We start from the raw sequence: 21,971 nt of genomic DNA on the forward strand, positions 1-21,971 counted from the left end.
AAATATGATACAAAGGTAATTACAGCACCTACAGTTAGTGCATATATGTACTTTAACAAGATGCAATACCCATTCACAAAGATACTGCACTTTTCAAAGTTGATATCTCTTCAGAAACTTTAATTTCAGAAGTACATACTAGTATACTAATTTAAGTTTTCATGCTTTTAAATGTAGAATCAGTATGGAGATTCTGTGTATGCTATTTATATTTTTGAAAATATATACAAAGGCAGTACATAATTCACAGTGTGTCACTATATTAGACCTTCATGATCAACTAGTAAAACATCAGACATAACAGAGTTGTCGTTCTGTGAAAATTACTATCTTAACCTCTGAGAAAAGTACTGGTACAATCTGTAATCTGTATGTACTATTATACGTAATTACAGCACATACAGTTAATACACTTTCAGATGTGATCCCATTTGCACTTTTTAAAGATGATACCCCTCCAGAGTTTTACCTCACATGACGTAAATGTTTCTCTCTCTTTCTCATAGTTAGCCCTCACATTAGTGCATGAATTTAATTTTACCTTTACCCTCTGCAAACATTTTGTATGTACATAACATGTTTTCTTTATTTCATGGAATCGTGTACCTACCTTCGTTATAACAGACTTATGAGTTTACCTAGTGTCACAAAGAAAACTTCTTTTACTCTGAAGGAAAAAGAAAATGGCATCCCATGAATTAGGGGTAAAGTTAGTATATGTACGAAAATGGATCTGTATGTACGTAGTAGTTCCTGTAACTATTTTTACGCCACAACCAGTTATTTCTTTTTCGAGGTAATGTATTTAACTTTTAAATCAAATTACAGTAACTTTAATTTCATTTAAAGGTTAGCTTAATACTTAGGGAGCATGATTAGGGTCATATTTAGTGTTCAAACTCTAGAAGTAGGTAAGCATTTATTAGCATTTTTAGAGACCGTGCCAAACTTACGTGAAACTTCCCTTTACGTGAGGGGGTCTGGAACCTAACCTCTCATAAATTCGGGGTGTTACTGTATACTGGACAAGCACCATAAAACCGAAACACTGGTAACCAATCCCAACGGTAATGGAAGCTGGCTGTATATGTATATAGTTGTGTCTTGAATGTCCCATTTTCATAGTAGTATTTTTTTATGTTAAGTCATCACTAAATATAAGATTTTCATAACTACCTATAGAGCATTCCTTGTATAAATTTCTGGCATCCTGTGATCAAGCACAATAATTTATACATATTTATTTTAATGCTTATTATTTTACCAAGTGTGTATGGATTGCTCTCTCATAATTATACAATTATGGCTTTTTATGTATCTGATCACATATCTCACAAATAGAATTTTTTTATATATTAGCCTCTTGTTCTGTGTTTGTTATGACTTTTTCTTACTACATATATTTGTTTTTATTGTAGTTTCTCTTAATTTTATAATTTTTTCATGAAGTAGTAAAATTAAAACTGAAGTCTAACAGAAGGATCAGACAAGATCTTCACGTTTATGGCTTTTGGGAAGAAAGGAGTATACTACGTAATGGAATATTTTTCCTCAAGGCAAAAAAAATTCTACGTATCGTATTATTTGGTATTAAAATCTGTAAACTTTGTCTGAATTACAGGAAGTGAAGCTACCACAGAGGTTTGTGAATATCTGTCTTGGTAAGATAATAAAGATTTCTGATTGTAGTGAGTATTACGTAAATTTTGTCATGTAAAGATGCCCTCCAATGATGAAAGCACAATGCTTCATGTATATATTTCATGTCCAAATATGATCTGGATAAGTAGTATCCACAACTAAGTTTGATTTGGAGTGCTGCAAGATCTGTCGACTCAACGTCCTTTGCTTAGCAGACTGACATACATAAGAAAATAAGAATAGAAGGAAGGGACACATAAATGACACATATATATAAAGGGAAATATGTAAGTACCTAGAATCTAACATGCCTGGAAAATGAGTAACCTTCCCCCCAACAACGAAAAAAAAATTACTAATTCTCCAGGTGTGTTGGATTCTAGGTACTTATTTCCCTTTATAATCAGTGTATTTTATATGACCCTTCCTTGTATAGTACTCATTTTTTTTATGTATATTAGTCTGCTAAGTAAAGGCCGTTGAGTCGGAAGATCTCGTAGCACTCCAGTGTTTCACTTTCCTTAGTGGCTTTTACTTTTATTCATATATATATATATATATATATATATATATATATATATATATATATATATATATATATACACATATACATACACACATATATAACACGTATATATTGATAATAAATTCTGATATAGTGTACTACCTTGAGCTTCTGATGTTATAAAAAAATTAAAAAAATTCTTAGGTTAATTTTCAGTCTGAAGGAATTCCCAACAAAATCTTCATTTCTAATGTACCTGATTTCAGAAGGCCCTCACAAGGAAGGGGGAAGGGGAAAGGGGGTTGAAACATATAACAGTAATATTGAATGTTTTATGATATACCGAGACCTAAAGGTTGCAAAAACCAATCACTGTGTAGATTTTTTCCACCGTTATCTTGAGTAGTTGTAAAATGCAAAGTTCCCAAAAACGTTTTTTTTCTTAAAGTGATAGATAATCAGCCAAAGAAATAAGATTGGAGATCAAGTTAACAAGAAAGCATCATGCTAGTTCTGAAATAAGTTTAGGGAAAGATTAAGAGGGAAATATAAAATTAGAAAGTAAACAAGCAAGAATGGATCTGTTTCCATACCCATATGAAACTATACTATAGAAAAATAGTTGAACATATGAAGTATAAGGAGGCAAATACACTACGAATGGTATAGTATTAAGGTTTAGTGATATCTATACAAGTAGGACAAGGCTAAGCAATGGGAGGGAATAATATCATTCTTGGAGGTACATTTCTGCTTTGCAAACTTCCTGATTTATTACAATAAATGATGTCATAGACATCAATTTTTCATTTTGGCCAAAAATAATTTTTTTGTTGGAACATTCTATTAGAAATAATGCTAACAACATGCACATCAAATAATTCCTTATATTTGTTGTCATTCATCTACCGCATTGGCTACATTTCTTTTTACAATATGTACCCAGGCATATCCTGTTAATGGATGATTACTAATGACTGTATGTACAAAAGTTAAAACCTATAAAAGCTATGAAGAAAAACAAAAGCATAATTGTGTCAAGATCTACCATCTATATAACCCCCTTGTCAAAGGGGGAAATTGCTTATGAACAGGGTTAATGATGTCACATGTATTTCATATCTAAGGAAAAACTGTTTTGAGAAATCATTTCTCCATTAAAAATAATACTACTGGTCACCAACTGCAAAATGTAACCACGTGCATACCTGTGTGAGGTCCGAAGGCTGGGATTGACTACGAGGAGGCGATGGCCTTATGGACTCTGAATCAAGGTCAGGAGTGAGAGGCATCGAAGGACAGTGTCTTGAAGCGACACCCATTCCTCCCCTACCTGGACCACTACCACCACAAATAGTACCACTGCCTTCCCGGAAGTCAAGCCCTTGTTGTGTCGTTGTCTCTCCAAGCAAGTCTTCAACTCTACAAAGAAAGAATGAAGTCTCTATTGAATTCTCTCCTATGGCCTCAACATTCAAGGTCAAGTCACAGTCCAGGATGACAGATTACTTCCACAAAATAGCTGCAAGTCAGGTCTGATGCACAATAAGTAGTTTAAATTAATGTTCCTCTGTGGATCTCATGTTTATAATCACTCATTATTTTTGACTGCTGTGGCTGGAGCTTCTATCTATTCTTTCAACAGTGATTTTCTTTCTTTTTATTTGTTTTTCTGTATTCTTTAAAGTGGTATGTTTTTTCAACAATTTCTTTAAATCCTTTATATTTATATTTTTATTGTGAAATGTTATCAGCACTTTTTGACAAACCTCCCACATTGCATAATGATCAGGGATGTGCATGGCAATCAAGTTTCATTGAAAATACAGAAAAAAACAATAAACTACATGTATTATTGTTTAATTTTCCATAAATCCCTTGTCATTTAATTTTTTATCTAGAAATTGACCAGAAAGAAATGCTTTAGGCTTGATAAAATGTATAGAAGGATAGTGCCCAGTAACGTTATTTCTTATATTCTATAGATTATACATAAAAATCAGTGAAATATCTTCTCTGGTTTTGGGGGTATATGAAAAACAAATTTACCCAATTTTGGAGTGTTTTGTATAATGCTCTATATATGTGCAAATAAATCACCCATAATATATGAATCTATGCAGTTCGAAATTTATAGCAGCATACAGCCTTCAACAATACCTTGTCATTTCTGGCAGGTTGGTACTGGTTAAATATTGTTTCACTTAGATAATAATTGGCTGACTACCAGACTCCAGCTTTTATCTGAAAACTTTGTAGCTGATGGGCATGCTCAACTTTTCAAGCATAATACAGTAATACTTTTTTTGCTAACTTAAGAACTGTTCTAGAAAAGAAATGAATCTGAAGGCCAGAAAATTAAGTGCTATCTAATTTACATCTATACAAATCTGAAATATTTCATAAGTACATATAATAAAGTATTTATCAGAAGACATCATCAATAAATGGGAGCCCATTTTCTAAGTGTCTGTGAGAATAACATCTTGAAAAATGACTGCAGTACAGGTACTATGGAAAATCTTTTTATAACTCACTAGCATACTGCATATGCCATCTGGCAGTGATTATTCCATACCTTGAATTTTGGAATCAAGTAGTGGATGGCTGGTATTTGGTATTACGAATTAATTTAGCCACTTACGAAATTTACAAGAGCATAACTAAGTTACACTTACAGCCTTACACATTACACTCATAAAACACCATTTCTCTTTCTCTTACTACATTCATACACAACTCACTAGAATACTGCGTATGCCATTTGAATTTTGGAATCAAGTAGTGGATGGCTGGTATTTGGTATTACTTATGAAATTTACAAGACCATAACTAAGTTACACTTACATCCTTACACATTACACAAATTAATAAAAGGTGGATATATAAATGGATATTGGAAACAACAACTGCCAATAACTGCACCACTAGAGCCATACAAAGAATGATGCTCCTCCAATAAATCTAAGTGAAATTTTTAGCAAGGACAGAAAGCAATACAAACTTAAATGTGAAACATAGTAATCCCTCACGTCCAAGGGAACTTGGTTCCAGGGAATTTGTATTTTTGAATTTCATGCAACCAATGGCATAATCTAGGGTATTCCATAGATAACCTACTCACATACTCCTGTATACTAGAAGTAATACAATATAAATCCTGTATATATTATAACAGTAAATAATTTGAACCTTATGTTACCTACAATAATGTAAATGGTACATAAATAGTTGGTATTGTATATTTTTTTTAAAGTACTTTTCACTTATTGACAACTTACAATTTGTATATGCTTAATGATAAACTCTTTAAGTCAGTTATTTTTTAGTCCTATCTGTTCAACCACCAGAGCTATGTTAGACCGCATATTTTACTTCATTCACCATCGATTATTATCATTCATCTTTCATTTTATAGCACAATATTACTTGTAATTTACAGTATTGTTAAAAGAAAAAAAAGGAGGTGGTGGTCAAAATTATGAGTTAAATACTGCCGAAAATGAGGCATCATTGCATCATAGGTGACTCGAGGTGATGCATCAGAACATCATAGGTGGTCTAAATGCTTACTAAAAAGAAAATATAAAATTATTCTCCTCCTCTATTCTGTGTGTGTGTACTAGCACCCACCAAGACCACAACATTTCTCTTTTGATCACTTTAAGAAGATGTGATGATTGCTACGTGGTGCCTATAGTGCAATGTGTTGATTCAGTGGAATGTGTGGGACTGTAGGTAGGTACACAATAAGATAACAGGTTAACCTGAACCTTCTGAAAGGACATCAGAGGGATAATCTATTTTAGGAGAATCTATTGCAGACAGTTGCTCTATGAAGAAGGCTCAATAATGAAACTCTTATGAGCTTTGAAACATGGGAATGTAGAGATTTCACAGTGGTTGATGTTGCAGTTAAAATCATTAACATATGAGCCTGTTTCTTCTTTTTCCTTAAACTGCAAGATAATTATAGAGTAGTTGTATGTATGTTTTCGTTCCTCAGGTGATACAGAGGCTTTGTTTCATTGAAATATCATACTTACGAAACATATCCTTTGATACTTGCCCCTTGAAAAACTGCTAAAACTTCCAAGTGTCCAAAATGATTGCTCATATCATCCAGCTTCTAAATCATTATAATTTATAGTGGATTTCAGCAGATCCTCCAGTTCCTCTTTAGAAAAGGTTTCTCTATGCTCTTCTATGGGTACCTCAATAGAAATGTTGATCACCTCATAATGTCTGTCCAACTTCCTTTGCATATATTCACAAGGCTTCTAGAGTTCTGCCTCAAAATTAGTAAAGCCCCTGAAGTCACTGACTACCTGACATCATTACGACAACATATGCATATACTACCTTGGGCTTCATAGTATTTGCAACCTCTACAGTCAACATAATTGCATCTGCAACTACATATTACCTAATTCATATATATATATATATATATATATATATCTATATACATATATATATATATATATATATATATATATACATATATATATATATATATATATATATATTATATAATAGTATATATATATATATATATATATATATATATATATATATATATATATATATACGTATATATACAGGCAGTCCCCGGGTTACGACGGGGGTTTCGTTCTTGAGATGTGTCGTGAGCCGAAAATCGTTGTAAGCCGGAACATCGTAAAAAAAAAAAAAATCCTAAGAAAAACCTTACTTTTAATGCTTTGGGTGCATTAAAAACTATGTAAACTGCATTCTTATTGCCTTTTTCATCAAAAAACCTTCAAATATTGATTATTTTGCATTTTTGGTGTCATATTTCATCTGCCAGATGAGCGTTGTAGGCGTCGTAACCCTGGAAATAATGTCTGATGAATATAATTGAGAAGCGCCTTAACCTCGGAACGTCATAACCTGAACCCGTCATCACCCGGGACTGCCTTATATATATATATATATATATATATATATATATATATATATATATATATATATATATATATATATATATATATATATATATATATATATATATATATATATATATATATATATATAATAAAAAGAGCCCATAAAAACACAAAAATGTAGAGAGAAAAGTACTATATTTCAGAGACTGCTGTCTCTCTCTTCAGGTATATGAATGAGAAAAGTTTACAGAAAAGGTGGTATTTATACAAAGAGATTCATCCACAAGTAAGCCAATTTAGGTCACCCCCGCTGATAATCTTCCTTTAATCTTCTTAAGCGTTGGTTGAATGAACACTGCGTCGACGATGTCTGATGTCCAATTCCCTTTTGAGATGTTCATTACCTGCTTCTCTTTTATTAAGGCCGATTCCATCATTTGACTCTTGTACCGGCAGTTGCTGCTATAAATTACACGTGACATATTCCAGTTTATTCTATGGTTATGTTCATTTATATGATTGAAAATAGCCGAGTTCTGTTGTCCATACCTAACTGACCGTTTGTGTTGTATTAATCTCTGGGGAAGTGATTTACCTGTAATCCGATGTAAGATTGGTCACAGTCCTGGCATGGGATCTCATATACCCCAGAGTCTTTGGGCGATGTCTTTTGTTGGACGTTATCAGGGATTTGGCTAAGGTATTTGGGTAGGTAAATGCAAAAGGGTTGGATTTCCCAAGGGTGTGAGTTACTCTCTTAATCGTCTCCAGGTGGGGAATTTTTATTTTATTGTTGGGTGTGTCTCTGGTCTTGTCTTTAGGGGGTCGGTAGAAAATTACGTTTGCTTTTTGAATTGCTTTCTCATTATATGGTCAGGATACTTTAAAGATGAAAGTTGCTTGCGAATTAGTTCAAATTCTTTTCCAGGAAATCTGGGGAACAAATTCGTAGGCTCTTAGGAATAGGTTGCTGGCTAGACCTATCTTGATAGTATTGTCATGATAGCTAAAGTAGTGAATATATGAAAGTGAGAACGTAGGTTTTCTGTATATGGTAAATTTGTATTCTGTCGTGTCTCTGATTATTAAAACATCAATAAAAGGAATTTTGTTGTCTGTTTCCCATTCAACTTTAAATTTGATGCTGGGCACTAATGCGTTTAATTTTGAGAGGAATTCATTAAAATTACCCCACTTATTATCCCCAAAATGTTAGTATGTCATCCACGTATCTCATATGTATATATAATATATATATATAATAATAAAATATATATATATAGAATATATATATATATATATTACATATATATATATAATATATATCTATATATATTAATATATATATATATATATAATATATATAATATATATATATAATATAAATATATAATATATAATATATATCTATTTTTTATATATATCATATTATAATAATATATCTATATATATATATAGATCTATATATATATATATAATATATAGTTATATATATAAATATTATAATTATATATCTATCTATATATATATAATATATCTATTATATATATATATATCAGTATATATATATATATATATAATTAACACACACACACACACACACATATATATATATATATATATATATAATTATATTTATATATATATATATATGTCATGTCCATGATGCTTCAATTAGTGCTAGAATCAAAGACAGCAAAGATCTTCCTGAAGTTGAGGCGATGGGATATAGATCACGTTAGAAGGCAAGAATATTGTTCCAACTCTCATCAGGAAAGGAGAGAACTTGGGGATGGTTAGGAACTTGGTCAATAATGAGGAACTTGAACAGCAACCCCTTGCTGCCTTCAACGTACTTCTTCACTTAAGGAATGAAGTACAGTAGAACCCTGGACCATGATGCTAATCCATTCCAGAAGCATCAAGATGCAATTCAGTCGAGATCTGAATAAAATTTTTCCATAAGAAATAGTAACAAAGTGGATTAATCCATTCTTGACCACCAATTATGTATTACCCTAACCTTGCCTTTTTATACAAAACATTACACTTAAATTACAATTACATAAGTTCAGAGTTAGATAACATATCATATTAATGTTCTTTTTTTATCTTTAAATGTATACTGTAAAAAAAAAACTGGCTTACGTCCAATGCGACCCTATTACCAATCATTTACCTGGTGGACGAGGCCTGATTCCATCATGTGACCTGCTGCACTGCCATCCAGCTTCAGAGTAATCTCTGCTTTCAGGTCTTCAATCCCAGGGTCTGTTTTTGTATGTATAACTGGGCTTCTTCTAGGACAAGTCCATTTCATCACAACTGATAACTTTCTTTAGAACAAAGCCTTTTTCTTCAAAGAGTTTTGAAGCCCTTCTTGGAATGCAAATGTTTAATGTCATCAGCTGATGCAAAATTTCCTGTGATCTTTAAAGTTTTTGCTAATTCTTCTAAGCTAAGGGCCAATTGTCTAGATATAAATTTCTACCTCAAATTGAAGTAGAGCCCAGGACTACTGGTTCTTATTTATTTATGCTGGTTGTTCTCTGTTCTTTAAGGTTTTGAGGTTTTAATATTTAAATAAAGTTTGTTTTCAAAGTTACCTAGGTAAATTCCACCCGAGTCAAGGGCACACATTTTACAGATATATTCCTAAAATACCTGGTGTTGGTTGGGCATCCTGTCTCTCAGAGCTCATGGGTTCCAACTTACTTCTCTCTCATCTGAGAGGTACTGGTTTTGATCCCAAAATGAGGTAAATATGTAGTCTTGGATATATTTAAACAACTGATGTACACTGGTGCTAAAGTTTTCAGTCATGTTATAAATTCAAAGGTGAATGAATACTCTTATTTGAATATTTCTATTAAATCAACTGTTAATCCCTTCACTTGCCGTTGGTTCAATGTGAGTTGTAGTACTTAAAACTTCATGCCAAACCTACATTAGTTTTTAAGTACGTATCATTCATAAATAAATGTAGTTGAGAATAACTGATTCAGATACACATGAGTCATTTATTCTCATTACAATAAGAAAAACCTTAAAAATAAGGCTGTATTTAATTTTGTATTGGTGCTACTATAGATATTTTCTTCCAAACTCACACTTACTAAAAACCTTTAAAAGAAATTTAAAATTTATAAGAAAATAAAATGCTGAAACTCAGTTACTCAATTACAGTCAACATTTGTACTTGCTGTACTGAAATGCTATTAAACCTCATATAAACTCTGGGTCGAATAAAGTACCAAAAAAAATATATATAAATATTACAAATCAACAAACAAAACTTATAAGATATACCCATGTTAGTAATTAACGATGAAATAACTTACTGTGGACGTGTAATCTCAAGGGATCTGTAATGATGTCTTGAATAGTGTGGGGGCTCATCGTGTAAAGAAGCAGCTCTTCTGAATACTCTACCATCTCTACCATTCCCCCCTCTTAAAGAGTTGGTCGATGTTCCCCCTCGACGACGTTCAGGACTCTACATAAACAAAAACAAAAAGAATAAGTAACAACAAACTTTTGTTCACACTCATAAAACACCATTTTTCTTTCTCTTACTACTACATTCATACACAAGCTTATATAAAAAAAATTATTTTTCAGAATTACTTCCATCCATCTTACACAACTGGCAGGTATAACACTAAACTAATTAAATACTTTTAACAAAGAGCCTGACATGTCTTCATATAAATACAATGCTGTGGTACAATTGTCCACATTATTTTACCCTCACCAGGAATAAATTTGGGTTGCCAAGGAAAGAGGCCTTCAAGTATTATACTGCACAGGCAAAACTTATTCTACCGACCCAACCTGTCACAGGGCAAGGTAAGCTTACTGTCAAAATCATTTCTTAGTTTCAAAATTTTTATAAATTTACTTTGAGGTTTAGCTATATTTCTATATGAATTTTATTTTTTTACAAATTTACATAGGGTAATAAAAACAAGTTAATTCTACCCTTCATAAATAATCTTGATCAAATAATACTGAACAATGGCCTTAAGCCATTGTATATAATAACCTAGTGAAGTATTGATGCAGTCACATTTTTTGAATGGTTCTCAGGCAGATATACCCATTTCCTCAACTGGTGTACGTACGGTACGGTCCTCAATTATGTGAGAATTTGGTCGATCCACGGGCTGCAGAATTGGAAATTCGCAGATTTCGAAACACATAACTTATGGGAAAATTCCATTAGGGCCAAGGAAACGGCAACTTACCCAGTCAAACTTTTTTATACTACCCATTTTCAATACTTTCTATGTACTATACTGTAATTTTGTCTACTATGAAATTGGTCTTATGGATAAATAAAACATTAGAAAAGTTTTAATAACTTACAGAAGGGTGAAAACTCCCACACGTAAACAATGCCACCATTGGGTGCAAGGTTTCTGTACAATACAGTCATTTCCTTTAAAAAACCTTTTGGATGGAATTTCCTCTATCTATCCTCTGCCAAAAAACCTTCAAACTCCTCTATCTCATCCTCCATGAAGAGTTCTTCTGCTGAAGGAAGGCTTTGTGAACCATTTGAGGTTTCAGGGACTGGTGGATTCATGCGTGTCTTCACTCCCGTTAGGCCTAACAAACTTGGTTACGAGTGCCTGTCTCAGTTTATTTGTCCAGCACGTTCATTATGTAATCGTTTTCATATGAATTTATTCTACGATAAAAAAGAACTAATGAAAATTCAAAATTTGATATGAAATTACAATTTCTTAAAAAGAAATTTAAAAAATTAAAAATTCAACATGAAATGAATTTCTTGAAAAGTTTAGATCTCTCTCTCAAACACATCTGCTTCTCTGTTAATCACTTTCACTAATCATTTTCATCAAAACCTATTTCAACAATAGAAAAAAAATAAATGATCAAATGCCATGTCGACTGCTGCTAAAATGGAAGTTGATCCTTCCTTCGTCTTTAACTTAAGGGCAAGCTTTTTAGTTTCGAGAAAATAGGTCTTCCTCTTCAGCTTCTAGGCAGAAGCATACATGATGCGGATGATCAGAATACACTTCACAGATCTGAATAATATGTATGGCGATGATGATGATACTGATCACTCATAAACACTGCGCTATGACGTCACAAATGCGTGAGGCGGAGCTTTCCGTCTTGGCTAATGGCTGAGCAGAAAGCCTCCAGAGTACACTTCGCAGATCTGAAGAATACGTATGACGATGGTGATGATACCGATCATTCATACACACTGTGCTATGACGTCACTAATGCGAGAGGCAGAGCCTTCCGTCTTAGCTAAATGGCTGAGCAAGAAACCTTTCTCTCGCATTTTCCCTTGGAGGAATAACTTTTTTCCTCCAAGCACTTCTCTCAGATACCAGCAACGCCCCCCCCCCCAACTTAAATACTTGAAAAGACAATAGATTTTATATGTTTTGCGGTGTCTGACTCGCAGACTTTGAACAGCTTCGCAGATACAGAAAATCTATTTTTGAGAACTAGCGACCGCATAAAAGGGGGAATCGCACAATTCAAACACGCATAATTCGCGACCGGACTGTACTTAAATAACAACTATAACAACTTTTCTTTTTCAAATGTGTTAATACTTCCTAGGTTATTAGTATTCCTTTGACATCCCTGCTCACATTTTCTTTGATATTTATCACTGATTTCTCTACGTATATTTAAAAATCTATATGTGGTCTTGGTCAGACTACTTATATATTTATCTTAATTCGATACCGTAATTATTTTTGCTTTTTTCTGCTAGTACTCTTACCATCATCTGTAGTAATTATTGCTATTATTATTATACCTGCAAGTGGGCTTATAGAAATTTTTGGCAATTTTTCATTGGTTGTCAAAGCTTGGGGAGGGGGGTGTCTCCTAGCTTTCTATTACTTTGCAATAGGCAAATGAAGCCAGGAGTATGCCACATTTATACCCACAAGCAGATTTACGAACATTTTTGGCAATTTTTTATTGGTTACTAAAGCTGGGGAGGCAGAGGCCATCCTAGGTCTCTATCATTTTTCACAAGGCGAATGACGCCAAGTATAGTTGTCCCCGGTGCTTCATTCGCCTTTTGACATTGCGCGATGATATTATTATTATTATTAAAATTATTATTACTGACTTTTCCATTACATGACACTACATATTGCCTGAAAGTGACAAGTCAAACTTCCATATTATTTCAAGAGAATCTACAATTTCAAAAGAGGATGATTCTGACCTTACCCGAACAACAAACATTTATAGTTATAAAAGCACAAGGCTTTTAACAAAAGCAGTAAGTAGTAGTGTATCAGTCATTCTTACCTGATCAAAGTCCATTTGGGACGGTGAAACTGAGGTTTGTTGTTGATGCTGTTGTTGCAAGAGATTCAATATCTGAGCAATATCTGTCGTCACACGTGCTTCTAGATTCTGCATTTGTCTGTAAAGTAACACTATGTTGAAAAACATTTGTCTGTAAGCAAGCAATGTTCTGTAGGTAACCAAATTAGTTTTATTTAGCTCTACCAAGCTTTGATTCTCAATATTTGTTAAATTATTCAGTCAAGTTTCCACATTTAAAATGAAAATTTTTTACTACATTTATCTTCAGTTTTACTTTTACAGAAACTAACACATCTTAATATCTAGTTGATATGTATAACAGTACAATATTACCATGTATCTGTCTTGTGTTCAATGATAATACAGTATACTATTACTCAGCAGAGGACAAGGTTTTTCATCATTGCAAAGAGCAGATGTATCAAGTTACAATTTTTTAAAATTTGATAGTGCAACATCAAGAATTTACATAATTTCCTTTACAGTGTATAGAAAATAAGTTTAGATAATGATGCCCTTTATATTAAAGATTTTGAGATTAGTATTAGTTTTATTGGAGATTACTGGTATAAAAATATGCTTGACAACTATAGTATAATCACAGATTAGTGTTTTTTAGCTGTTTTCCATTTTTAAAGCTATTTTAAAAGAAGTTCACTTTACAAGCTAAAATGAAATGACAATATCATTTTTGGCAACTTTAAAAAAAAAGACAAAGGTCAACTAATTACTATATTTTGTCACTTCTTTTCTTATTTTGTTTCTGTTATTGATCATATTTGGTAAAAACTCTTCACGAACTGAAAAGCACATAATGATTACAACACTGAATGTATTTGCAGTGTACTGCAAGACTGGATAATAAGTCTCTCCAATTAAATTCAAATAAACAAACATGCAATGAACAACATTCATGACTCTGGAGGGCAACATTCTATCAGTTTTCTACAGGCATGAAGAAATATATGATTACATTATCATTCATATTGAGTCTTAACACTCATACCTGCTAAACTGGTCCATTCTTATGTACAGGCGAAGAATATCATCTTTTATGTCATCATCATTATCATCATAATCACCCTCCTCTTCCCCTGTGTAGACAAAGACAAGCATGCTCTCAAACTAAACAGTTGACAAAACCATAGGGTGAAAACCAACATATAAGTGTGAATACATCCACAGAACAGGCTGTATGCAAAAGGATACGTAAAATAATATTAAAATAAAGAAGAAGAAAATTAGAGCACAGAAACACACAAAGAAGATAATCGACAATCATGCTGAAAAAATACTTAATAATCTAAATAAATAAAAAGAACACCAGATAAAAACAATTTGTGAATGGGTAGCATACCTACATTTTAAAGAAAACATGACAAGTAAATGGAAATAATTACACATTAGTAAATGCAAGTCATAAGCTCAAACCAATAATTACACATTGCTACATAGTTATATATAAGCAGGTGAAAAAGGGAATCAAACAGTGAAGTGGTACAGATGCATCTTCAGTAAAGCATGAGTGCCAATGAGCTATACCTAATAAAGTAGAAAATAGTAGCATTAAAATAATTAAGAGTAATTTGTGGATGATTTAGTTTCATGAATCAATCTAGTTTATGAGAACTCATATTATGATAAAAATATTAACACTCATAATGACACTCTATAATCTACATTGAATCTGGATATAGTATTTGGATTGATTTCAGGTGACTGCATCACTGGCTACTCATGTAATAACTTTTGGCTTCCAAAACATAATGCTAACAATAGGAGGAATAGAAAGTAACATTTCATAGTGACATATCAGACAGTTGGCCGTACACACTAACAGTGAAGATGTGGATAACTAGACATTACTAAAACAGGTAAGTAGCAAGTTGGTTATGAATTTCTGGCAATACTACCTGGAAAGGGCATCAATGCGGCTATTAACTTCTACGACATCACGGGCATAAAAGTGCGACGTAGAGGGAGGTCCTTCAACAGGTAAAGTGAGACTTGATTGCCGGGTATGATGGACCCGTCTCTCTGGACTGGCACTTCCTGCAACTGGCGGCCCAAAGCTATGTTACTCAAATCAAACCCAGGGGCCTAAACAACCTTCACTTTATAACAAGGGATACTACAAATATACTAACAGTATATACCTAGGGTACAATGTTACTGCTACATAATCAGCATAGTTGGGAAAAATTTAAGTGGTGGGGGCATTTTCTAAATACTACAGATCTTGGTTAGATTATGAACCATTACATCTACTATACTATTCTACTGGTATGTCTGGAAAAGAAAATACAGATGAACTATTACATTACACTGGGTGTCATATGTTTGCTTAAAAAAAAAACCTGAAATAAAGTTGTCTGAAGTTTACCTGATCAATAACATCAAATAGTTATATATTTAATTCCCCATGTCATTATCATTAACAAATATAAAACAAATATACTATTAGTTATATTGTAAAAAATAATGCTAGTAAAATATAATTTCATAGTTCACAACCAAATCTTTTTGTTCAGTCAAGGATGATGCAAAGAGTAAAGTGTAAAATCACACTACAGAAGTCGTTCGTACCAGCTCCTTGAGATGGTGGATTTATAATCACTATTCACAAAGTTGACAAGAATATTCGGTGAAAATAGACTTCCATCTTTTACTCTGCAATTTGATTCAGAGCCCTAGAACAGCAAACAGTTCTGTGGATGGCCTAAAGATGAACTACTACATGTTCAAGTTCAATAGACTGACATTTAGACTGATTTCTTGATATCAAGTACATAGTGACACAGTGTGTTCATTTACTTGTGTAACAGTTCTTCAGTAATCCACCAAGCTTTGCTTTTTCTTGCATTAATTTTACAAATTAACATTACATTTTTCATATAAATTTATACTGAAAAGTAGCATAAACCTCTTAAACTGAAGAGAATAGCATCTATGTAAAATAATTCAGGTATAATCAAATATGAAAGAGGAAAAGTTATAGTTAATACTGTGATATATGTATTTTATGAGACCACTGTCCTCCAGAAACATGCAACTTACAGGTAATTAGACAAATTTTCATTTAACCCTTATACTAAGAACCTTGCTAGTAATTATGAACCTGAAGTATGGGGAGATTGTCATCAGTTAAGACTGGTGAAAAAAAAAAAATATATATATATATATATAATATATATTATATAAATATATATATTCCAATGGAGCCAGGGATTCTGACCATATAGACAATGTCTTCCTCAAGGCAACAATGAAGAGGATTAAGACAATTAACAGAAAGTACGGCAGCTCAGCGACAACCCCATGCATCACCTAAGGATATTTCTCCCACTATATATTTATATATTTCGCCAATGTAACTTCTGTCATTCACTGCTTGATAAGGGTAGTAGTCAGACCATCAAAATACATATAGTCCTTAACTTTAAACCAAAGTGTTTTAATGGGGCTTTTATACTTATATGTAAGTTTGTATGTATATATATATGAGCATGGATTTCAGATATGATCGACAAGGTTTTCATTCAACCAACACTTAAGAAGATTAAAGGAAGATTATCAGCGGGGGTGACCTAAATTGGCTTGCCTGTGGATGGACCTCTTGGTATAAATACCACCTTTTCTGTAAACTTTTCTCATTCATCTACCTGAAGAGGGAGACAGCAGTCTCTGAAATATAGTACTTTTCTCGCTATATTTTGGTGTTTTTATGGGCTCCTTCTATTAGATGGAATTCTGTTGTTACAGAACATTTTTACCAGTCATATATATTATATATATATATATATATATATATATATATATATATGTATGCATATTATATATATATATATATAATATATATATAATATACATAAGGGCCGGAGCTGGAGCTCAAAGAAGATATATCCCGAAGGAAGTAGTAGGGAAAGGCATCCTCATCTTTCAACGGTTTATTTCATTGCCGACGTTTCGTGACGAATTCCAAGTCGCATTTTCAAGGCTAAAAATATTTATATATAAATTTACGAACATTAATAGTTAATTTAATTTAATTTATATTAAAAATGTCATGGCAACAGCTCTCAATAAAGTAAAAAGTAAAAAGTTAGAAGTTAAAATTCAACAGCACCTCCAAAGTCAGACATATTAAAAGTACAGGACTTCACTAAAATTTCAGAAACACCTACCGACGTTTGGGTATTTAACGACGGTACAGTCTTTTTGATAATTATAGATTCTAAAATTGTCAGGTTGTTGTTGGTCCGCAGTTGGCCCAAGATAGAAAAATCCTTGCTGTCAATATATGTTTTACATGTTTTTGAGTGATTACGTATATTGGATTGTTCTGGATTAGATAACTTACTACCTGTTCTATGGCTTATGCCCCTGTGGGAATCAATTCGAACCTTCAACAGCCTCCTCGTGCATCCCAGGTATGTCCCGTGATCACATCTCGGCCAAGTATATTTATATACGACGCTGGACGAAAGCAGAGGACTGAGTCGGTCTTTGACTCTAAACAGCGATCCAATAGTTAAGGGATTTTTGGGGATAATTTTCCAGTCCACAGCCGGAAACATCTTTTAAATAATGGATGTGCATGTTCTCCAGAGGGTATCATCACGTAAGAAAGTGAAACTTGCAAACATCTTCAGTCTCAGTACAGTAGATACAGGTGTTGAATGCACCATTTTCTCTGTTAACAGTTTGTTTAGAGATCTGAAAAAAAGTCGTGAAACTATTGATATAATATTAGACAAACTTTTTCTTGATCAAGATGCAATCTTTAATAATTTTAGTAGAGCGTTTTTTTAAACAACTTTTAGAACTGGCCGTGCTGGACACGCCCTTTGCTTTCAATGGCATTTTATATAAGCAGACTGAAGGGATGGCCATGGGATCACAATTGGGTCCAATTTTTGCTAACATCTTTATGTGCTCCTGGAGGAGCGTATAATGAATGAATGTCCCATCAGGTTCCTTCCCCTATTTTATCGGAGATTCGTTGACGATAAGTTCGCCTTGTTTTGTTATGAATGCCATGCAGAGTCCTTTCTGGAGTTCGTCAACTGACAACATCCAAACATAAGGTTTACTATGGAGAAAGAGGTAAATAACAGGCTTCCCTTCCTAGATCTTATTGTTTCCAGAGATGACTCAGGCTTTTACACAGGTAAGTATAGAAAAAACACATTTACTGGTTTGGGAATGAATTTTTATAGTTCGTGTTTCTTTAATTTTAAACAGAACTCTATTTTAACCCTCCTCCATAGAGCTTATACTCACTCATCAAACTGGATGAGCTTTCACGACGAAATATCCTTTCTAGCGAGATATTTTAATAATAATTGTTTTCCTTCACGACTTTTTTTCAGATCTCTAAACAAACTGCTAACAGAGAAAATGGTGCACTTAACACCTGTATCTACTGTACTGAGACTGAAGATGTTTGCAAGTTTCCCTTTCTTACGTGATGATACCCTCAGGAGAACATGCACTTTCATTATTCAAAAGATGTTTCCGGCTGTGGACTTGAAAATTATCCCCAAAAATCCGTTAACTATCGGATCGCTGTTTAGAGTCAAAGACCGACTCAGTCCTCTGCTTTCGTCCAGCGTCGTATATAAATATACTTGGCCGAGATGTGATCACGGGACATACCTGGGATGCACGAGGAGGCTGTTGAAGGTTCGAATTGATTCCCACAGGGGCATAAGCCATAGAACAGGTAGTAGGTTATCTAATCCAGAACAATCCAATATAAGTAATCACTCAAAAACATGTAAAACATATATTGACAGCAAGGATTTTTCTATCTTGGGCCAACTGCGGAACAACGACAACCTGACAATTTTAGAATCTATAATTATCAAAAAGACTGTACCGTCGTTAAATACCCAAACGTCGTCTGTAAAATTGTTCTTAGTATAGTTTGGGCAGCTGGTTTGCTTCACTGTATTTTTACCTATATTGTGTTAGTCTTACTCTTTCTTTTGTATAGGTAGGTGTTTCTGAAATTTTAGTGAAGTCCTGTACTTTTAATATGTCTGACTTTGGAGGTGCTGTTGGATTTTAACTTCTAACTTTTTACTTTATTGAGAGCTGTTGCCATGACATTTTTAATATAAATCAAATTAAATTAATTATTAATGTTCGTAAATTTATATATATTTTTAGCCTTGAAAATGTGACGGAATTCGTCGTGAAACGTCGGCATTGAAATAAACCGTTGAAAGATGAGGATGCCTTTCCCTACTACTTTTATATATATATATATATATATATATATATATATATATATATATATATATATATATATATATATATATACATATATCGAGCTACAATGTCCTTTAATATCTAATTCGCTTCTTACCTCCGGAATTAAACTAATGATTTTTCATATCTGCTTAACCGAAGGGGAATTTTTGTTTCTCAATAATAGATTTAGCCTGACCAGGGCGCGAAACCTATGGATCCTTTCAAAACCCAGGAACGTCCCAGTGAAAAGCTTTACCTCTACAGCCACCGCGATTATACTGTATTATGCTCAACGGGAAATGTGATATGACTTATATATATTATACATATCATATAATATATATAAATATATATATAGTATATATATATATATATATATAATATATTATATATATAATTATATTATATATATATATATCTAAATATATATTATATATATCATATATGACATATATATTATATACATTATCTTTATATATATATTACATAACATAGATATATATATCTAATAGATAATATATATACTACATATATATATTAATATAAATATATATATATATATAGATATATAATAATATTAAATATATATAATATAATTAGTATCTCTATACAATATATATATTATTATACTATATATAATTCTATATATATAATATACATTCATTCTTCCTCCTCCACTCTAACAATTATTGTGACTTTTTGTTTTTTATGTTTTTTTTATGTTAAAATCATTTCTAATTTCTGACATCGCGACCAAAACACCGGTCTTTCAAATGAGAGAGGCCAGTTTGGTCCCCATGTGAGTCAGTAATTTTTTCCTGTGAAACATAATCTCACATGTTTCTTGGTTCCATACACACACATATATACATATATATGTGTGAAATGAATATTATCGCATCACCATGATTCATATACAAGCATTAAGCTACAAATGTCCTTTAGTATCCAATTCGCTCTACCTTGGAATTAATATATTTTCATATATGTTAACTGAAAGGGAATTTTTTTAAGTGATAATAAGTTCGCCATCCCACGGGCTCGAACCATGAAACAAGAACTCAGGGCTGCAGTGATGCACCTTCAACCTTGATGGCTGTGTGGTTTAAGGTGCGTCATTGCATTTCTGTGCATATATGTATGTGCACATACATATATGCAGAAAAGTATTTCAAGATATTCTGGAGTGTAAGATGAAAATTCACATACGGGAGTTGGACAATCAATTTTTCTTAAGTAAAACATCTATAAAAGAAATATATATATTTCCTTAAAGTACCTCTGGTTTTCACAATTCATTCTTCTGATACAGAAAATCTTATTACCATTTACGCAGTTTAATTTTTCATTCCCAAAAATTCTTGCTTATGATTAGATGTCAAGTATAATGCACTTGGAAAATTATTCCCATCATAACTAGAAGCTCTATGGTGCCTGCTACAAACCCTTATTTAGATATGACTAAGTGTATTATGAACACACCAACATAACAGTTACTCTATATATTTTAGCATATATATTACTCCAAGTAATTAGAGTCAATTTCAAAACAATAATATGAGAGAGAGAGAGAGAGAGAGAGAGAGAGAGAGAGAGAGAGAGAGAGAGAGAGAGAGAGAGAGAGAGAGAGAGAGAGAGAGAGAGAGAGAGAATTATTCAGGGCTCTACATTAAAAATTAAAACTATCAAAAATAACCATATAAAATAAGATGCACATCTTGAGAATGGAACAGAACCATAAAATAAAATCATTAGTTATTAAAAATCCTTGACAAAATAAAAGGGAGGGATATGATGTTTAACAGCACTCCTTGTGAAGTAGTCAATAAACTTTTTTAATAGTAATAATACTCCTGGTTGGACCATGATACAAGGGATAACAGGTGAATAGTTGTGTTAGATATAAACATTGTCATAATATTATAAAAAATAATCTGCAAAATTTATGCATATGCGCATTAATAGCAAATAAATGGTAAATTCCAACAGATTACCCTACAAGTGGAAAATAATGGCAATTATGTTTTTATTATAAATTATTCTTAATTTTTGTGACTGTTAAATTAAAAAATTTCTGTGGATAAAGACTAATGTAGTACTCTCATAAATCTTAAAATACCTCATGGGGGAAAACACTAATTAAATTTATGGATAAAATAATCTCTGAGTATCAGCAAAAATTTACAATACAACAATTTAACAAAAATAATAGTCAGATACCTAAAACATTTATTTATAATATACGAAGCCTGTGAGGATTTCTTTTTCAATACTGACCCTCATAAGTCTAATTCTTGATTTTCATAACTTCTTTTATA

The 21,971-nt window shown here is 32.5% G+C and overlaps 1 protein-coding gene across 3 annotated transcripts in view; it reads right to left on the reverse strand.

Annotated features, from left to right (window-relative positions):
* The window catches only part of LOC135206936 (potassium voltage-gated channel subfamily H member 2-like), a 1,544,997-nt gene that overhangs the window by 59,356 nt on the left and 1,463,670 nt on the right, over positions 1-21,971 (reverse strand). For all 3 annotated transcript variants that reach the window (XM_064238441.1, XM_064238442.1, XM_064238443.1), the window contains 4 exons: positions 15,309-15,453; positions 13,375-13,492; positions 10,398-10,552; positions 3,355-3,568 (listed from right to left, as the gene is read on the reverse strand). In XM_064238441.1, coding sequence (XP_064094511.1) covers positions 3,355-3,568; positions 10,398-10,552; positions 13,375-13,492; positions 15,309-15,453 — 632 coding nt within the window. The remainder of the gene's footprint in view (positions 1-3,354; positions 3,569-10,397; positions 10,553-13,374; positions 13,493-15,308; positions 15,454-21,971) is intronic.

The sequence above is a fragment of the Macrobrachium nipponense genome, chromosome 31 (assembly GCF_015104395.2).
Source record: "Macrobrachium nipponense isolate FS-2020 chromosome 31, ASM1510439v2, whole genome shotgun sequence".
Classification (NCBI taxonomy): domain Eukaryota; kingdom Metazoa; phylum Arthropoda; class Malacostraca; order Decapoda; family Palaemonidae; genus Macrobrachium; species Macrobrachium nipponense.